The 19,970-nt window shown below is 30.7% G+C and overlaps 1 protein-coding gene across 4 annotated transcripts in view; it reads left to right on the forward strand.

Moving 5' to 3' along the window:
* Nucleotides 1–16,420, forward strand: part of LOC126780774 (neprilysin-2) — a 43,299-nt gene extending 26,879 nt beyond the window's left edge. The window contains exons 3-17 of one of the 4 annotated variants that reach the window (XM_050505467.1): nucleotides 3,582–3,718; nucleotides 8,373–8,480; nucleotides 9,373–9,618; nucleotides 10,652–10,863; nucleotides 11,190–11,366; nucleotides 12,700–12,785; nucleotides 13,129–13,234; nucleotides 13,393–13,577; nucleotides 13,686–13,775; nucleotides 13,850–14,000; nucleotides 14,159–14,327; nucleotides 14,448–14,566; nucleotides 14,691–14,822; nucleotides 14,919–15,059; nucleotides 15,160–16,420. In XM_050505467.1, the coding sequence (XP_050361424.1) occupies nucleotides 3,582–3,718; nucleotides 8,373–8,480; nucleotides 9,373–9,618; nucleotides 10,652–10,863; nucleotides 11,190–11,366; nucleotides 12,700–12,785; nucleotides 13,129–13,234; nucleotides 13,393–13,577; nucleotides 13,686–13,775; nucleotides 13,850–14,000; nucleotides 14,159–14,327; nucleotides 14,448–14,566; nucleotides 14,691–14,822; nucleotides 14,919–15,059; nucleotides 15,160–15,360 (2,260 nt within the window). In that variant the 3' untranslated portion in view covers nucleotides 15,361–16,420. The remainder of the gene's footprint in view (nucleotides 1–3,581; nucleotides 3,719–8,372; nucleotides 8,481–9,372; nucleotides 9,619–10,651; nucleotides 10,864–11,189; nucleotides 11,367–12,699; nucleotides 12,786–13,128; nucleotides 13,235–13,392; nucleotides 13,578–13,685; nucleotides 13,776–13,849; nucleotides 14,001–14,158; nucleotides 14,328–14,447; nucleotides 14,567–14,690; nucleotides 14,823–14,918; nucleotides 15,060–15,159) is intronic. The other 3 variants (XM_050505468.1, XM_050505470.1, XM_050505471.1) reach the window with 3 other exon arrangements.
* Nucleotides 16,421–19,970: the final 3,550 nt, after the last annotated feature.

Genomic DNA, 19,970 nt, shown 5'->3' on the forward strand with positions numbered 1-19,970 from the left:
ATGGAAATTAATGCATCGATGACACACGTGGCGCTGAATATACTTAAGCGATGATAGGAGAAAAGTTCAGATTAAAAATATAATATTATTTGCCAATGGCTAAATAAGTTACATGCTTGTTTTTAAATGCGTTAAAGCAAAACTAACGTATATATTTTTTATTATCATCTATCGTTAGATATTGTGTTCTAGAACTGAGGTACATTTGAGCAACTGAAACAATTAGGCAATAATAATTAGTTCATATGTCTAGAGATGTATAGACATATATTATAAAGACCAGTTTCCTTGAACACATCTTATCTTGTTTCGCGGGGATGTTGCTTGGCCGCTCCGTTCTCCAGGCCTCGCTGCAAATTGTTTTTTTCTATGGGTTCACCTGAAAGGTTCTTCTTGTATGTAGTCATTATCAATATATAGTAATTTAAAAAAAATATAATAGGGTTGTAATATATATTTTTAAGAAATGAAGTTCTTCTTTGAAATCCTTTTTATGCCTTTCAAATTTGAGAACATTTATTGGTCAATAACAAGCACCTATCATGAACTGAACTTTTATAATAATATATCAGTAAACGAGATTGAAGGATAAAATGCGGACTATTTTAAGGTGAAGAGAGGAAGAGAGATGGGTGTAAACGTAATGAGACACGCGGGAGACAAAATCAACGTAAGTTTAAAATGCATTAGGCACGTGAACATAAAAATAATATGTGTTACGAAGAGAAAAGATTTCTATTATCGTTAAAAAACAATATCTGAGATAAAAGTGTCCATAAAAAAGCTTCAATATGCGGGAAGACAATAAAAATCGCATAAAGAGCTCGGGCGCGGCGACTTGCACTAAACAATAAGTGATTACAGATAATAGATGTTCACGTACAAGATTTTGCACGATTTTTATCTTTATACACACCGTTCAGCCACACAACTTACACACACACACACCATGTACACACAAATTCAAATATTTTCCATATTGTGTCAATTCAAAAAATATATTGAATGGTTGCGCGAAATGTTTAATTAACTAAGTAATTCCTATTCTTGTATAGTGTTACAATTGTGCTCATTAGAAAAATATAACTAATAAATAAGAATAACTTCTCTATACGGATCTAGTGTATGCTGTGTGGTTCGGGCAGAGTAGATTACAAAAGGCAGATATTATATAACGTGGGATTCTTAGCAAGTCGTCTTCGATTGATGACCCATGGGTAATTATTTTATTTGACTATGGAATGCTCTGCCTGAGCCTGTATTTCCTGATAGGTACAACGTTGGTGTCTTCAAATCCAGAGTAAACCGGTTTCTTCTAGGCAAACGTGCTACATCCTAGACCGTGTCGATGCTTTCTATCAGGCAATTCAATGGACAAACGCTGGCCTATTCCTTATTAAAAAAAAAAGTAAAATATACCATCGACTAATTACTAAACATTTGTTTTTTAATACATTTCATCTAAATGTACTGTGATTTGCCTCTGCAGGTACCTACATACAATATTTATAATTAATATAAAAAGTTGCTAGTAACAATATCTATTAAAGTAAAAAATAACCATTATAATATTTAATTTCAAACATTCAAACAATAATAATAATATAAAAATCTGAACTAGGTAAGCAAAGACATTAGGTATATCATTAATTATACATAAAAATATTAAACAAAAAAGAAAATTGTAAGAGCATACTTACATTTTTGTAAAATGCATCAATCAATTGAGCCACTCACAAAAGCACATAGTCCAGTAAGTAAGGATTTTTACCCCGCAAAAGGTAACGTAGTAAAAGTTTTGAAACATATCGTTTAGGTTAGAACTCTGATGAAAATTCCAAGTTTGTTACCTTGGATACGCTACGTTTGGATCATGGACCATCTTGGATGAAAGGTGACAAAATCTGTTTTTTTTTCAATATAATACCTCATAGTTGATCCTACGACTAAAATTGTTCAATACAAACTTGAAGAGAATAAAATTTCACACATTTTGTGTTGCAGCAGTTTTTTGTAAGTCTTACATGTTTCGAGTTACAGCAGCGTAAAGATGAACAATTAATTGTTCACAACTACAAAAATCATCAATTTAGTTTTTTCTTGGTAAATATCGAAAGAGTAAATAACAATTTAATATTTACCGCTTTCCACATCGAAATAAGATTATATGGCGAAATGTATTTCAAATTGAATTGGTTATTATTATTAATAATATGATATTAAGCACGAACGTTTCAATTCTCGTTCGGGGGGTTCAGTGCAGATGTTTTCAAAAGCTATATAGAGTAGGTATGCCTGTCGGTGAAGGCTTAAACGCTGATAAATAATATAAAACATATAATCAATGGGGAAACTATAATGCAAATACGTATTTACAAATAAATAAATTGTAAACTTATATAAATAAAAAAAAGTACTATCGATATTGATTTACGGTTCCACTTAAGTAAACCTCGATTCAATTGCACATCTAACTCAAACTGTACCTGCAATTTATAAACATTTTCTTTACTCATCTGATAAACTGATTGCATCTGTATTGATTGAGTAAATCAAAACTAAAATAGAAACATGGATACATCAATCTATGAAGTAGAAAATACTTTTAGGCATTGAATTCGCCATATGTATATATCGGGTATTATATAAACTATAATATTTAAAGAGTAAATATTCCATTTAACAGTTCAAATCTTTTGTTATATTTAAATAGTATTAGCATACATAAAAATTAAAACAATTTCGTACAAGTTATTTACATATATATTTATGCAAGCGGTCTCACCGTCTCGCGTCTGTTGCGAGCCTTTTCATTCCAATCTACAATAAAAAATACAGAAGGCCTATTTAAATATTTCAGTCTGTCGGCGTATCAGCGATGGCAGACGACTGCTACTTTAAATTATTTATAATTTTTAAGCCGATTTACGTGAGATACCGAAATAAGTTTTCTTTAGGAAGCCATAAGAAGGGATCTGCTATCCCCGGGGCTCCCTTCGTTCAACACCAAGGAAAATTGCGGCCAAGTAAATTGGGTTAACAAAACAAATTGAAAATTTCGTAGCAATTTTCTCCTTCAAAGAATAACCACTTAGAAGATTTCCTATCCCTACAAAAGTATTATGTGTCAATTCAATACCATTGTTACTGACTTTATGATAATTCATAGTTCTAAAATTTGAATTTACATGGTTTTCTTATTGTCATACCAATCAATTGCAATAAAAATATTTCGTAATTCCGATAATTTAACTTTAATATTTTAATATATAATAATTTTATAGATAATTTATTAATTTAATAATATAAAATAAGAAATAATTTTATACTTTTTTTAAAATCTTGTATTAAAAATTCTGAGCCTTTATTTGGAGCCTTTATTTCTGCCCCATCGTTAGACGCTAAATTAAATAAAATAAGGCTCAAAAACTAAGACTGATTCAGTTTGAGAGAATCACTAAGGAATTCATATATTTTAGTTGAATTTTATACTTAAAACAACTTATTTTATAGAAAAAAAACCTGATTTACTAATATTTTATTCAATATTGTTAATAATTAAATATATTTTTTGTCAACAGGCCGTCCTTCTGGGCGCAAAGGACGAGTATGGAGAAGCGTCTGTTGCTTGTGGCGGGTGTGGTGACAGTGATGGCGATAGCATTTCTCGCCGCCTTCCTTTCCACGATGCTAGTACGGACCAAAACCGACGTTACCGGTAATACATACCGATTAAATTATTAACTAAGGGCCTCCAAAAACAAAACAATTGGCTTTTATCTGTTCATTATAATTCATTATTGATGACGGCAATACCGTAATAAAATATATTCATAATAAATATTTTATATTGAGTAAACTGATCTCAATACATACACTATAAGTAAAAACTTAAAATGATATAAATTGGAAACAATTACTAATTTGTAGTTTTTATATGCTATATGCCTAATAAATTTTTAATGTAATAAAGAACAATAGTAGAAATAATGAGCTAAAATAATCTGAATGCCCCTACAAGATTATTCCACATAGAATTTGAAATACAATAGTAGGAGGAGTTTCAAAGTTTGTAAAAAACTGACTGTTTTTTCAGCAATTATTCGCATTGACATTGTTTAAATCCTTTGCAAACATTTATTTGTTTTGTAACTTATTACTAACCACGAGTATAGTTCAATTTGCCTCACGTGACAAATTTGGTCAGGCTAAGCATTCTTTCCGTGTCATCGTAGGAATACAAAGAGAGAGAAAACTGTTTTTGTGAATCACGTTATTTCGTATGCATCTGTGCCAATAACCGAATGAGCAGATATTCAAAACAGAATTACTCTAACGGACTTTAATAAGGAACAATAGTATTATAATGATAATTTAGTATTGTTCATTACGTTGTTGTAATTGCGTGACTATACAGCTCTCTAGTAAACATAGACGTATTTCCGTTACGTAAGTTTCGATTATTTAAGTATTTTAAACGTTATTCGCGTACAAACTAAGCGTTAAACATCTAAAAATATTGAATAAAAATGTTGTTTTGCTGTAAAGTCGGTCTAAGTATGCATTAGCAGTTTCTCAGTGAATCTATAAAATGTTCACTCATTTGACTTTTTATTTATATGATTTGTTTTAGTTTTACTACAAAGTATAATTTAATTATAAACAAATTATTTTAATTGAGTTGGTCATGATGTCAGTATTATAAATCTGATTATAATACAAACTTAACAATACATTGAGCTCGATTTATATTCACTAAATAATATACAACAATTCAAAATATAATATATAATACATTTAAAATAAATTTGGCCATCCGACAAAAGTAAATCTCCAAATGTGATGGTTATTGGATGAATTTATAATTAAAGAACAAATTTATAAATAATGAAATAAATGAAAACAGAGTTTCGTTAATAAATGAAATATTGTTGTTACACACATTTATATTTCATTTAAGGAACATTATTTTTTATTTTATTTATCTTACAAAATCCACAGCGTGTCTAAAAGCTTTGTATTTGCATTATTTAATCTTATAAGCAGAATAGGCGTCATGCACATACAGCAATGTAGAAAGTGGGGGGAGGGACGCCATGATAGAGGGTCATGCCTTCCGCCGTCACGGCATACGACTGGGTCTTACCTTCAAAAGAGGTCTTATATTTGTTTCACTTCAATATAATTGTACATCACAATAAATATTTGTTCAACTTAATCTTAGAAAATCTATTTTACAGAAAGTATTTAAATATATAAAAAGATTGTAATTGAAAAAAAAATTACGAAAGCGACGTGGAACAAAGAAGTTTCCAGTATAATAATACTACTAAGCAACTTCCCGTATCTATTAAAGTATCCCGTATATAATAAATAAAAGTATTTAGCTATTTAAAAGATAAGTTATACATAATTCGTAAACATAAAGAAACCACGATCGTTTATAATTTTATCACACTTAATGTTTCTCAGTCAATTAATCGATATTTAGCTTAATATTATTACATTTTTAAAAGTAATCGAATATCAAAATTAGAAGTGACTGGAAAATAACTTCATTTATAGTAATAAAAAAGGTCGCTTAAATTTTTTTGTTGCAATAAAAATAATTACATTGAATTTTAAAACGGTTTTATTTTATTGTATTGTCTGTGCGTGATCACAAAAATTGCAAAACGGTAAGTCGAATTTGCTAAACGGTAACATTTTGTTACGTGTATGCCTGGTCACGAAAATTGTCACTCTGACCTTTAAACAATAAAAGACAAGATGACTGATATTTAAGTTTTCTCACAATAAAAATCTTTATAGAATTTGCGTCATGAGTGAAAACTTAGTCTTACGCCACCGTCACGGCTATGAGGCACGGTTAATTCGTGACGCAAATATTTTGGTAACTATCTGCTCTCATTTAAATCAATAACGCTTAATATTAGCTCACGTACAATTTTGTAATATCAGCACGATTCATAGTGACACAAATAAATTATACTTACAAATACAAAGCAGCCTATTTTTATTTTCACTAGTAATAAAAGCGTTGACCAATACCCACCCAATCAGTATGCATAGCGATTGTCCACCGCTAAATACTTTTTTTTTAAAGTTCTCTATTTAAAATACAGTTAGAATAAGTATTAACGATAGTTGAAATTCACGGTAGTTTTGAAAAATACTTAATTCACTTACTTCTCTTTATTTGGTTCTGTACCATCACTAGTAGAGCGAAGCTCAAAGGTATATAAGCCGCGGTTCCTTAATGTTTTAAGAGCTTTTAACATTAAATTTCAAAGAATTCAAGTTAAAGTTGGTTTACACTCTCGAAACAAAAGTCAGATGAACAACATGAGTTAAGAAGCTCATACTTATAATTTTTTTATATAGTAATGAAATTTAGTGACGAAATAATTAAGACGGATACACTTAGTTCAATTTTGCAAAACATTTGTATACTAAACATAAATTTTAAAAGCTATTGAGTACGTAGTTTATTGTATGTTTTTAACAGGAAAAGGATGAATGTATCCACATTAATGCCAAGTTCGAAACTTGAATTAAGGTCAATAACAAACCCGTTCTTTGAGTGACAAATGTGAAATGTATCTTAAATTACATTTTAAATATGGTAATAAGAATTTAAACTTTTACCTAATTACTTCAATTATCGCTGTCAAATAATTCTTATCTAAACGTTAATGTTCCTAAGCTGAATTAATTTTCAAGTGCTATTTTCGTCATTATAATTAAAGCATCATGATGATTTACTTCTCATTTAAGATTGAAACTATCACGTACTTGGCAATAAATTTCACAATGCACAAGTGTAAAGTACACTAAAAGCAATAACAATTTAAAATGACTGTTACAAATATCATATAAAATATTATTTATTAATTTATTAATAAGTTTAAAGGTATTCAAAATAACGAAACTGGGGAATGGTACCCTCGATTCGATGTGAAACATAATCTACAATAATGAAATTTCAATACCGGTCGAGCAATTTAATTTATCGGTTGAAGCATTTTATTCAATGATTTCGGTTCGCAAAACGTTAGGTGTCAAACATTTTATTAAAAACTAATGCCTTTTAATAAGAATCAAATAAATGTAAATATATAATAAATACAGAAATTATCGAACTAGAATTTAATTAATTTAATCGAATAGAAATTATCATCTTTGATTCCATAATACTTCTTATTGTTATAAAAACTAAGTTTACTATGAAATTAAAAAATAAATTAGAAATAAATAAAATTAAACTCAAACCTTATGTTTTTCAAAATATTCCATCCTTGGCTTTCCTAGCTCGGTCGGCTATAACTTAATCGGGACACTGTTAGCAGACCATTGAACCACGAAAGCGGTCATTTCAAAATATAAATCTCAGGACCGTTGCTACTTGCGACTCAAGCGTTCTGCAGTTCGAAGTTTAAATATTTATATTGCGTTTTCTCAAGACTAAAAGTAATAACTAATAAATAAACTTAATAATTAATATAATTACACAAAAAACTACGTTTTGAAGTAGCTATATAAATTTAACATAAAATATTTATTATCAATTATCAAACTATGTAATACACTTATGTATGTAATGATGAATGCCTTTTGTGTAGATCGAATGTTCTTCATGGTCTGTCAAGCTTGGAAATTAGTTAAGATATAGGTGTACACATTACTCAGACTTGTACGATAACAGCTTACATCGGCTTTTTTAATGAACATTTTTTTTTTTTTTTCACCATAATAAATTTTCACAGGGAAAACAGCTTATTTAAATTAGTTTATTAATGTTCGAATTGTTTGCCAGTTAATTTGAATAGTCTATACCGTAACAGTATAGACCTTATACGTTTAAAAAAAAAAGTCTGAAAATAAAAATAGTTATTAATAATTAGTATTTGATAAAGCTAATATTTTAATTGCATTTTATTTTCAATGAATGATTTATAGGTTGTCATATAAAAAAAAAAACAACAATAAATAACAAATCGATATCACTAAGCTTTGTCTTTTTTTAAATGTATATTGTTGCTTTTCTGTGTATGCATATTCAAAATCACATCATCTTTCGTAACTATTAATCCCTAATCATTTTAAACTGGGACATCGTTTATTATACAAAATGTGTCACAAAGTTTAACAACAGTAATCATCGTTCAACAATCGTTGTTTAAACGACAATAATAAATAAAAATATGTTTAGTATAAAATAAACATTGTCACTTTCTGCCTACATGCATGCAACCATCTGATCTTTTGAGCTAATGAAAAAAATATTAACTGTGCTTTAAATATTCTGTGTTATCATTACCATTGTATCGTCCTGTGAGCGTCTCTCATCATCACGCTTATCCGCCTTCTAGACATGCCACAGACTAGCGAACTAAGACTTTCCCCGTCAATGCCGCCAGCAGTCATCGCAAAGAGCCCTGATGCCAAAGTTTGCAACCTTCCTGGATGTATACATACAGGTAAATATATAATTTACTCATTTAATGGTCGGTGGTAGGTACTCGTCCTAAGACCTACCACCGATCATACTCTATCGCTAAATAATATGCTTTGTATTTCGACGTACCGGTTGAAAGATCTAGTGTATCCGCAGCTCCAGTGGTTGAAAAAATGTTATATGAACATAATTTTATGTTTAGATTCATCAGTTTCTGTGAGCATGTATGCATGTTACCTTCATCAAACCAGGCAAAAAATACATTTTTATAATTCTAAAATTCCATTCACCAAATCATACTTTATTTCAATTTTATTTTCTAAGACTGATGTTACTGTCGAGTATTAGGTATAAAAGCGTTTAATAGTACGATTAATTATTATTACAATGAAAATGGCATTATAATAGCGTTTCGTTTGTATTCAGTACGTAAAGGCCAAGATTCGATTCCCAGGGAAACAAAGAACCATTCATTGAGAATAGCAATTTAACTAGACGTTATCTCACGCCCTCATCAGGCTTCGTGCGCACTTACATACATAGATCTAGCATATAGTAAACACATTTTAATATAATCTAACCTAAATAAGTAGAAATAAATTATTCTAAATTGACAAAAAAAAACTTTATTTTCTTTTATTTTTAGTGCTTCACTTATCAAGAGCATTCAAATCCTTAACTAACCAAATATTACCCAATGTTTTTTTTAGTTAAATTATATTTCGTAAACAAAGTTTTTTTTATTATTTTTTAATGCATTACAATTAAAACATTTCTAATTGTCTACGTGGAATGTAAGATTTGTTGTAATTTTAATGTAAATATATTTATATTTTACTTTCCATCGTGATCGAAGTATTTAACACTGTTATAAAAAAATTATCCATCAGTTTAAAAAAATTATATCACCACAGCTTCGAAACTGCTCATCAACATGGATGACAAGGTCGACCCCTGCGATGACTTCTACGACTTCGCTTGCGGCTCATTTGTCAAAAATACAAGAATACCTGACGACAAGACATCTGTCAACACGTTCTCAATAATTACTGACGAGCTGCAGGAACAAATTCGTGCCCTTCTCGAGGAACCTATAGCCGAGAATGAACCACGTCCCTTTGCTTTAGCCAAGACATTGTACCAAGCTTGTATGAATAGAAGTAAGTCAAACTTATTGTTAAAAATACTTTTTTAATTTTATAAGTAAATATTATAATGTTAAATTTTGACGCAATATTATATAATGTTCAACGTGACTGTTATACAAAACTTCTTCGTACTATAATAATGGAGAAAACTAATAATCAGACGAAGCTATTGTGGCAAACTTATTAAACACACGCAACTATCGCGAGTGATATCATAACAGGAGAGACAGAGCTCATATAAAGTTAGATTGAGTTCTCACTGATTCGTATGAAGTTTTTAATCGTGTTATGCGCTCGAGATCTTATAGATTTGTTACGAAAACGTAAATCAACTTATTTGACGCTATTGTGACGGTAAGCTATAATAGATAACTGCACTATAATGACATTAAAATAATTATAAACAAATTATTAAAAAACTTAAATGAACAGGAAGTTCCGATTAGTTTTTATAATTTAAAAATATGTCACTACTTATGGACATCTGGGTATTGAATATCTAAAAACTGTTTATGTCTACACTACAGTTCTACTGGGATTAATTATAAAAAATATAGCAACAGGCCAGCTACTTAAAACTTAAATTCTAATTTCTTTAGAAAAAAATAATATAGCCTATATTATTTATTAATTTGTAATTACTATTACTTTTTATAAAATATTTATAATTATGAAATTCTTTTTTTGCCTTCAATATATTGTAGATACATATCTAGTTGGCATACATTTACTTAGTGAACTATTTCACACTACTAAGTCGCTAACACTGGTGAAAGTAGCCGGTGACGTCATTTCCGTTGTTTTCATAACTTGTGACGTAAGGATTGTAACAAGTAAAGCTATTTGCGAAATTAAAGAGTTAATGTTCGACCAAAAAGAATCCTATTAATAGTAACCACCTTTCGACAATATAAATTAACACTTAAAAATGGAAGAGAGAAGAACTGAAAGACTACTTCATTATTTCAGCTTTATTATTAATATGAAATAAAAGATATTTTTTGTCATTACAATTATATAACTTGCTTAATGAATTATTTTTTAGCTGCTATCGAGTCTCTTGGCTTACAACCTCTACTCGAAAAGCTTCAAAAACTCGGTGGATGGCCGGTGCTGCAAGGCAATGCGTGGGACGAGCGGTCTTTCTCCTGGGATGAATCTGTGTACCGGTTCCGCTCAGCCGGTTATTCTGTTGACTATTTCCTTGATTTCTCTATCAGCGTTGACGTAAAGAACTCCACCAAACGAATCATCGATGTAAGAATTATATAAATATTACAATTGAATTTTATTTTCATAGATTTAATAGCTTTGTATAATATTTCTTAAGTCGGCCGACTTGCTTTTCATTTCATATAGAATAATTTCGTACCATTTGATAAGGAAAAAGTTTCATTGAAGCGTGTTCTTGTAAATTTATAGATAAATTACAAATATCAAGTGTGCTTTAAATAAACATTGGAATATTAATAGTTTATTACGAGTATTATTATGCAAAGGCGAAGTATTAGCGCGTGCCATGCGAAGTTTAAATGATATCGTTTGTTTTGCTTTTCCATACGACGTTTTGACATTTATTTCAGCTGGATCAAGCGTCTCTGGGATTGAGCAGGGAGTACTTGAACCGTGGCTTCAGCGACAAGCTTGTTCTGTCCTATTACGACTACATGGTCGATATAGCAACTCTCCTCGGAGCCGATCGCTCCCGAGCAGAAGTGGAGCTCAAAGATTCGCTGCAATTTGAAATGAAACTTGCCAACGTAAGTAACTTTTAATATTACTATTGACAATTAGCTTTCACTATTGTTATATGTTTATTATCTTTGTTGCGTTCCGCGTTATTGCAAAAAAACTTGCCAAAACAAGTGTACAAATAATTAAAATATTCGAAAATCTATAATCAATGTATTATGTCACCGTCGATTTGAAATTTTTAATATTATGTAGTGTGGTTAAAGTTCTGGCATTATTACAATATATTGTTAATATTCTTGCTCTTACTACACAACGGTGAAGTTTTTGTATATTGTCCGCGTAATATAACAATTAATTAATATGTGGCAAATTTTTTTTTAGAATATCAATCAAAATAATCTACAGTTTCTTCTGTTGAAAACATATTTCAGATAAATTAGAAAATATTAATAGTACTTAAGTAAAATACGAGTCTTCGTAACCTCAAAATGCAATCATGAAAAAATGTACCGTTCATATGTTACTCATGTAGTTTGAGCTGCATGAAACATATGTAACTGAACTCGTTTTTAACTAAAAAACCTTAAAATAACTCATGCATACATTTAAACATTCGTCAATAGAATTGGATAGAGAATAAATTATATTAACATAAAAATTGCTTAAAGTCAATGTAAACCAAGATGTTCCATACAAGCGACATCCCGCGATTTTCTGGAAGGTTAAAAAAAGTCCGATTAACTAATCAACGGCTACCATTACGTACCTAATGTACCCTATAGCTTAATGGCTACTACCGACCATTCTAATTAAAGTCTAATCAAACTGACTTTGATCAACGTTTCAGAAGTGAATGTTAGTCAGATACTTACTCTACCTGTTCTTCTAATAAATTACGCAATCAATAAAATATATAATTATTTGAAAAAAAAGGCGCTCTATACATTGATCAAATTACGAGAATGTGATTATAAAATACATTGTGTGTGCGCCGATATAATAACTTAATTAATAAGATTTAAAATTAAAACATGTGTCAGTGTTACAATGTTAAAATTACAATGTTAGTAATACATATAATATTAATTAAAAAATTCTACGTATAAATTTCATGTATTGTGGACACGGATACGTCACCAACGATTTGGCTATTTTTTTGTATTTAAATAAGGTTTTGCTTTTCAATTTTATCAATATGGCTCTTTCCTAAAAAACCCAATTATTCAAAAAATAAAACAAAAATTTTATAGCAGAGTCAGGGTCATTAAAAAGTACCTTCCTGTACTTTTATTAGTAGGACCTATAAAACTTAGTAAATGTCAATAATTACTTTAGGTGAAAAAAAATGTGCAACAGAAGCTTTGAAATCAATTCATAACTACTTGTTGTTGTTTCTAGATATCCTTGCCACTCGAGAAGCGTCGTAACGCGACTAGTTTGTATAATCCGATGACTATTGCTGAAATGGAAAAGAAATTCCCAAGGTATTTTTTATATTTATTTTTCAATAGAGGTATCTATTTAAATTATATCATTATCATCATCATTCGTTTGGCGTTAAGAAAACACGACATGATAGTGTCGCAGATTTGGGCAGTGCCTGACAACAACCCCTACAATTTGGATTGTTCAGGCACTTATTGGTGGAATTGATTGGTGCTTTTAACATAAATAAATCTCTTAAAAGAATAATAGTAACAACAATAGTTTTGTTTAAAGAGAGAGGACGACGATTTTCAAAAACATATTTTATTTTAGTTAAGTATTTTTAACCAAAATATTAAGTCAACTTTTAATGAAAAATAATCTGTCTTCTTTGTATCGTAGAATCCCCTGGCTTAAATACATAAACCGTCTCCTGGCCCCACACATGCAAGTCGGACTCGACGAAGTAGCCATCGTTAACGTACCAAAATATATATCCGACCTTGAGGTAAATATGACGAAATTTTATACGTTACACCCCATTTGTCCATTAATAAGGTCGAATCTTAATCCAATAATTTAATTACCAGATTGGACATGTACCTCACGTCTTCATACTTTTATAAAGGTTTTTATATTAATTGTAAAACACTCTCTATCTCACAGGATCTCCTCGAAAAGACCCCTAAGCGTGTGCAAGCTAACTATGTTATGTGGCGCGTAGCAGGCGCTTCGGTTTCTTACCTGACTGATGATTTGCGTAAACGACAGCTGGCCTACGTCACAGCACTTTCGGGAAAGACAGAACGCGAGAGTCGCTGGAAGGAATGCGCGGATACCACTAGCGTCAGGTAGTCTTTTACTCTTAAACAACCAACAACAGTTAACATCTTTTAGAATAATTTATAATTTTAATGATATAAGGCACTTCGCTATTGACGATTTTTCTATTTTTGTAGTATGTCCATCGCCGTAGGAGCTTTGTACATCCGAAAATATTTTAACGAAAATTCGAAAGCAAATGCCTTGGAAATGGTTAATGATATCAGGTGAGCAGTTTTCCATACATTAATCTTATGCGACAGTATAAAACAAAATATATTTAATTTTCATTGTCAACCAGGCAACAATTCCGCAAGACGTTGAAGGAAGTTGAGTGGATGGATGAGCACACTCGTCAAGAAGCTTTAGAAAAAGCTGATGCAATGGCATCCCACATCGCCTATCCCCAGGAAATGCTGGATGACGATAAATTGACTGAATTCTACTCTGGGGTAAGATTTGTAAAAATAAAAAGAAGTTAACGATGAACAAAAAGAGTTAATGCCTATAAATCTTTAATCTAATGTTCACTATAAAATTCTCTCTACAAGAATTCAATTTACACTTAACCGATATTTATTGTTTTTATTTTAATTTTGTTTTCTCGCAGCTGGAGATGTCGTCTGATAAATTGATGGAATCCGTTTTGAACCTGACGCTTTTCGGTACCGAGTACCTATTCAGCAAGCTGAGAGAACCCGTGAATAAGACCGACTGGGTGACTCACGGCCGTCCCGCTATCGTCAATGCTTTCTATTCCTCCATTGAAAATAGCATACGTGAGTGCAAAATTCATTTTAGAATATATATTAATTAATAATACAGTCATAAAATTATTACGTTATCTTAATATCTTTAATAATAAAAATTAGCTTAATATTTTTCTTGCGTTTATACAGAATTCCCCGCTGGTATCCTACAAGGCGGATTTTTCTCTTCCAAGCGCCCGGCCTACATGAATTACGGAGCTATTGGCTTTGTTATCGGTCACGAAATTACCCATGGATTCGATGATCAGGTGATAACACTGTTATTTAGATTATTTTAAATATATTTATATTCATTAAAATGGTTCGGTATAATTTATAGTTACAAAAATTATTTTAAATTGTTTATTTTATTAAACATAAAAATCTCTACAGGGTCGTCAATTTGATAAGAACGGCAATTTAGTAGACTGGTGGCAAGAAATGACTAAACAAAAGTATTTAGAAAAGGCTAAATGCATCATCGATCAGTATTCAAACTACACTGTGAAGGAAGTCGGTATGAAGGTAAAAAATTAACATTGTCATCCCAAATACTTATACTCTACTTTTTATGAAGTATGCAAGTAAATGATATTTATTTATTTCTATTCTTTTATTTAGTTGAATGGAGTGAACACTCAAGGTGAAAATATAGCAGACAATGGCGGTATTAAAGAAGCATATTATGCTTATCAAGCGTGGATACAACGTCACGGTGAAGAGGCTCGGCTTCCTGGACTTGAAAATTATAGCCCCAGACAGGTAACCTACAAACGAAACAATAACAGATTACTTTTGTAAATAGAATATAAAATTTCGAGGATCATTTTTTTTGTTGATGCTAATTGATGTTTCTTTTTAGTTATTCTGGTTGAGTGCTGCTAACACATGGTGTTCCGTGTACCGTAACGAAGCGATAAAACTTCGCATAACGACAGGATTCCACGCGCCTGGCCGCTTCCGCGTCATCGGCCCCATGTCTAACATGGAAGAATTCGCTGCGGACTTCAAATGCCCACTCGGTTCTCCCATGAACCCAATCAAAAAATGTAAAGTTTGGTAAATTAATTTTGCGATCTTAGAAAATGCTCTCTCGGCGAAGAAATACGGACCCTATCGATAACGGATTAAAATTATATTCTTCCGCTCCGAACTTATATTAGGAGTTGTTATTCACTTTAACGTTAACATTCGGCGCTTGCCGTGTGAAATGTCAAATTACAATGTTATGCAATCAGAAAAAGTGTAGACTTTGCATGTTAATCTTTCGTATTAACTCAATAAAAGCATCAGGATATCAGTGCGGCTACTTCTGGTCTACACGTTTTAGATAACGACAGTTTGTAACTCATTGTTTTAGATCTATTTCATATGTTTAATAACATTGTCCTGTTTCTGCATTGGTGAGATTTTAGACTGACCACTAAGATTGTTTATCAATGGATAGTTTTATTTATAGATTATAGACTTTGTACATCAGAAGTACAAACGCCATTCAACCTGATATATTATTCTCACCGCCCGAGATACATTAGGTACTCTTAATTTCTCCTAGGTAAATCCTAAGTCTTATATGCTTTGAAGACTTTGTTTATAGAAACATTGTATTTAGACACAGATATTTCAATGAGGTCCCTTCTCTCCTTGAGAAATGATCTCACACATCTGTACACAAAGGCTTCATTAGTATAATTTTATATTGTACTTTATTTATTTCATCAATATGTTTTACGATCTTATTGGAGAGCAGATTAGAATATTGAGCAGATTAAAATATTGTAATTACATTAAATTATTTAGATCAGTATTTTCATCCGTGACCTTTCCTGTTACAAGCTATTAGATGTCTGCTAAGTCACTCTGGAAGTATTTAGAAAAGGTAATACAGCATAATAGGCATAGTGAAGATTTAAACACGAAGTGGTCTCCAACTCGTTGGTCCCTTGAATATCAATCTATTTTAGAATTCAGTAGCAGTGCCCACACACATAAAGCCTAATGCTGTTTTAGAAGAAATAGCGATAATTTAATCTTAGCATAAGTACTTATTTAAGTAACACTTTTGGATACAATCTTATTGTTGTAAACATTGGGACACCAATTATAAAGCGATTTTTATCGGAGTATGTTTTTCTTTTCTTTCCCTGAAACTTTTTAAATTATGAAATACGAAATGAAACACATATAGCAATATCATACTCTTTTTATTGTTTTTCACAATACAATCGTAATAATTTTACTCTGTAAACTAATATTCACATACAATTTCAAACAATAATACATATATTTGAGGTACTGTTCAATCACTTGAAGCGGTACATATTTGAAAAATGATTTTAAATATGGCTTTTAATAAGAATAAGAATTATACATAAAAAGATATTGAATTTTGATAATAATTTATTTATCTAAGAACAGAGTAATGAATGATACATTTCTTTTAATTCTTTACTTTCTAAGTAATATATTTATCAACAGAATTACATTAATAATAAATAACCTACAATCATAGAGATTAATAATTTACAAAGCTTAGCTGAAATTTTATAAATAATAATAACTTGTTCTTTATATTTATTTAAAACTATGAGGATTTTTAAAAAGCTATTCAACAACCTATTTTTTAATAGTGAACTTATATAATACATATTATATTATCAAAATATTATATCATAGAGATATGTGAGATGAAATTTCAGAAATATATATATTATTTTAATGATCGCTACTACTTAATTTCAAATACAATATATATATTTTTAAATATTAAGGAAAGCTGTCAAAGACAAAATTTTAGTCAATCAGATCTAAAACTAGTTATTTTATTCCCTACATACATTTTATATCAATATATATATATAAACGATAGCTATAAAAAAAAAACAATTTGTAAACAGCCGTAATGTTACAATAAATACTCAAGTATCGTAATCTACTTTACCACTATGGTAATAGTGTCTTCTTTAGTATATAATTTAGCTACACTTACGCGACTTTTACCTACATACATCTTGTACGCTATGATAGCTGAACTATATATTATAATACTGTAAAAGCGAACAAGCTCACGTGTTTGCTCACATAACTATATCTTAATCATAATACGCGAGGATAAGAGAAATATGCAAATAATTCGTTGTCCTGCTAAGGATAGCTTATAGAACATTAACTCACATTATTCGAATCTATCCTTACATATTATATAATATTATAAGCAGTTTGGTAATATTTTTCTCCACGATTCATTATTTAATCACAGGTATTGTTTGATAAGCGAATTGCGTGCAGAATATTACTCTAAGAATATTATGGATGCATTTAGAAGTTTAAAATTTGACTGTACTTAGCAATAATGTTAATTGAGATTGATTAAAATTTTAACTTAATCATTTTATTTACAAACTATTGATACAAAGACTAAAATCCTGAACCGATTTAGGTAATATTTTAAGATCCAGTTATATATTTTGAAGATGATAATTTATTTAAAAAAAATTACGTCCTAACCAGGCTGAGACCTTTTATAAAAATTTAAATCGCAATGATCACAGAATGACAAATATAAAACGAAATCAAATGCAAATATTTTTATTGAAATAGAATTTACAATTTCTTTTGAATAGTCAAGCGCTACCACCGGTTCGGAATGTGGATTCTGCCGAGAAGAACCAGCAAGAAACTTAGTAGTTACTGTTTTAAAAAAAGTACAAATTTGTTTAAATTTGATACATTTAACTAATTCCTACAAGAGATCCAGAAAACATTAGAACCAGCTCGTGTATCGAAATCGTAAATAATAAATTCTACAAGACCATTATTATTCTTATATATATGGATCCTTTGAATTTAATATGTAATGCTTTAACATAAACACAGACATGTTTTCCGAGACAATTACTACCAAAATATCAGTTGGCAAAATATGTTCTTTTGTTTGATATCTCAAAGGATAATTGGACCACATCTAATTTATTGTAAACGGCAACGAAAGTAGCAACTTTAATAACTATAATAACGCAAATTATGAGCTGATGGTTAGTTTGTGTACTCCATTAAACCTTATGAATAAAACATCACCGTGCGGCCTAGTGTTTTAGTTGAACGTTTTACAATGAGAAAAATTTTTTCATTAGCTCATTCAAAAGTAAATGGAAAATATCAATATGCTTTTGGTATAGCTAAGGTAATTTTATAAGTTGATATCAGGTGTGATTCGCCGTTTAGGATAGCAATCAGCATAATGGAAGCAGTATCGACTGTAGAAACCTTGCATAAAATAGTTACTAAGCAGAACCTTGCATAAAGTAAGTACTAAACAGAACTGAAAAGAAAATAGCGATAGAGCGACATCTAGCATTGCAAATAGGCAGGTACTAGATAACTCTGAAGCTGGCCCAAGTAGGGTGCGTGATTATTTGTATGATAGAGAGCCAAATAAAGAAAAGGTATTTTGACTACTTAGATGGATAGTAGTAAAATGTTAAACTTGTATATTGTGTAGACATTATGTGGTAGATAAATATGTGGCCTTTTTGATACTATTTCTGATTTCTTACATAAGCATATTTTTTTAAAATTCATCTTCCATGATTCTAAGAGTTCAAAGTTGCTAGATGTGATCGGTGTATACAAATTAAATGTATTGCAGGCGCTCAATAGAGACAGCTCACCAGTACTTTCGAGAGAGCGACAAACAATGTCCTGAATACCTTTTTTTTTTTTTTATAGAATAGGAAGATGGACGAACGAGCACATGGGCCACCTGATGGTAAGTGGTCACCAAACGCCCTTAGACATTGGCATTGTAAGAAATGTCAACCATCGCTTATAGCCAATGCGCCACCAACCTTGGGAACTAAGATTTTATGTCCCTTGTGCCTGTAATTACACTGGCTCACTCACCCTTCAAACCGGAACACAACAATATCAAGTATTGCTGTTTTGCGGTAGAATATCTGATGAGACCTTTACTAATTATATCATTCCGAACCGAAATTGTTGAGCATTGACGAATAGCTAAGATATAATAAGCCGAGATGGCCTAGTGGTAAGAACGCGTCAATCTTAACCGATGATCGCGGGTTCAAACCCGGGCAAGCACCACTGAATTTTCATGTGCTTAATTTGTGTTTATAATTCATCTCGTGCTTATTGGTGAAGGAAAACATCGTGAGGAAACCTGCATGTGTCTATTTTCATTGAAATTCTGTCACATGTGTATTCTACCAACCCGCATTGGAGCAGCGTGGTGGAATAAGCTCCAAACCTTCTCCTCAAAAGGGAGAGGAGTCCTTAGCCCAGCAGTGGGACATTAACAGGCTGTTACTGTGACGAATAGCTGAAACTCTTACGAACGAAATTAACGTACTAAAGTTTGATATATTAGAAGTAAAAACATTTTCAGTCAATGTTCAGTTAAACATATAATATGAATATTATATAGACTACACATCTTATTATTACATGTAAAATAATATTTAATTGTTACAATTACATTTTTCGGTGGTAAAACAATTAATATACTCATTGGATATATACAAATTATATTCATTACACCTTCATTCAATGCTTAGATAAGTATGGAATTAGAATAGGAAAAAAGTTTGATACTACTTTCACCTTACATTGTACGAAGATTCATTTATAAGTTTAAAGTTTGGAGCGAGCGAACTT

This window comes from Nymphalis io, chromosome Z (genome assembly GCF_905147045.1).
Source record: "Nymphalis io chromosome Z, ilAglIoxx1.1, whole genome shotgun sequence".
NCBI classification, from domain to species: domain Eukaryota; kingdom Metazoa; phylum Arthropoda; class Insecta; order Lepidoptera; family Nymphalidae; genus Nymphalis; species Nymphalis io.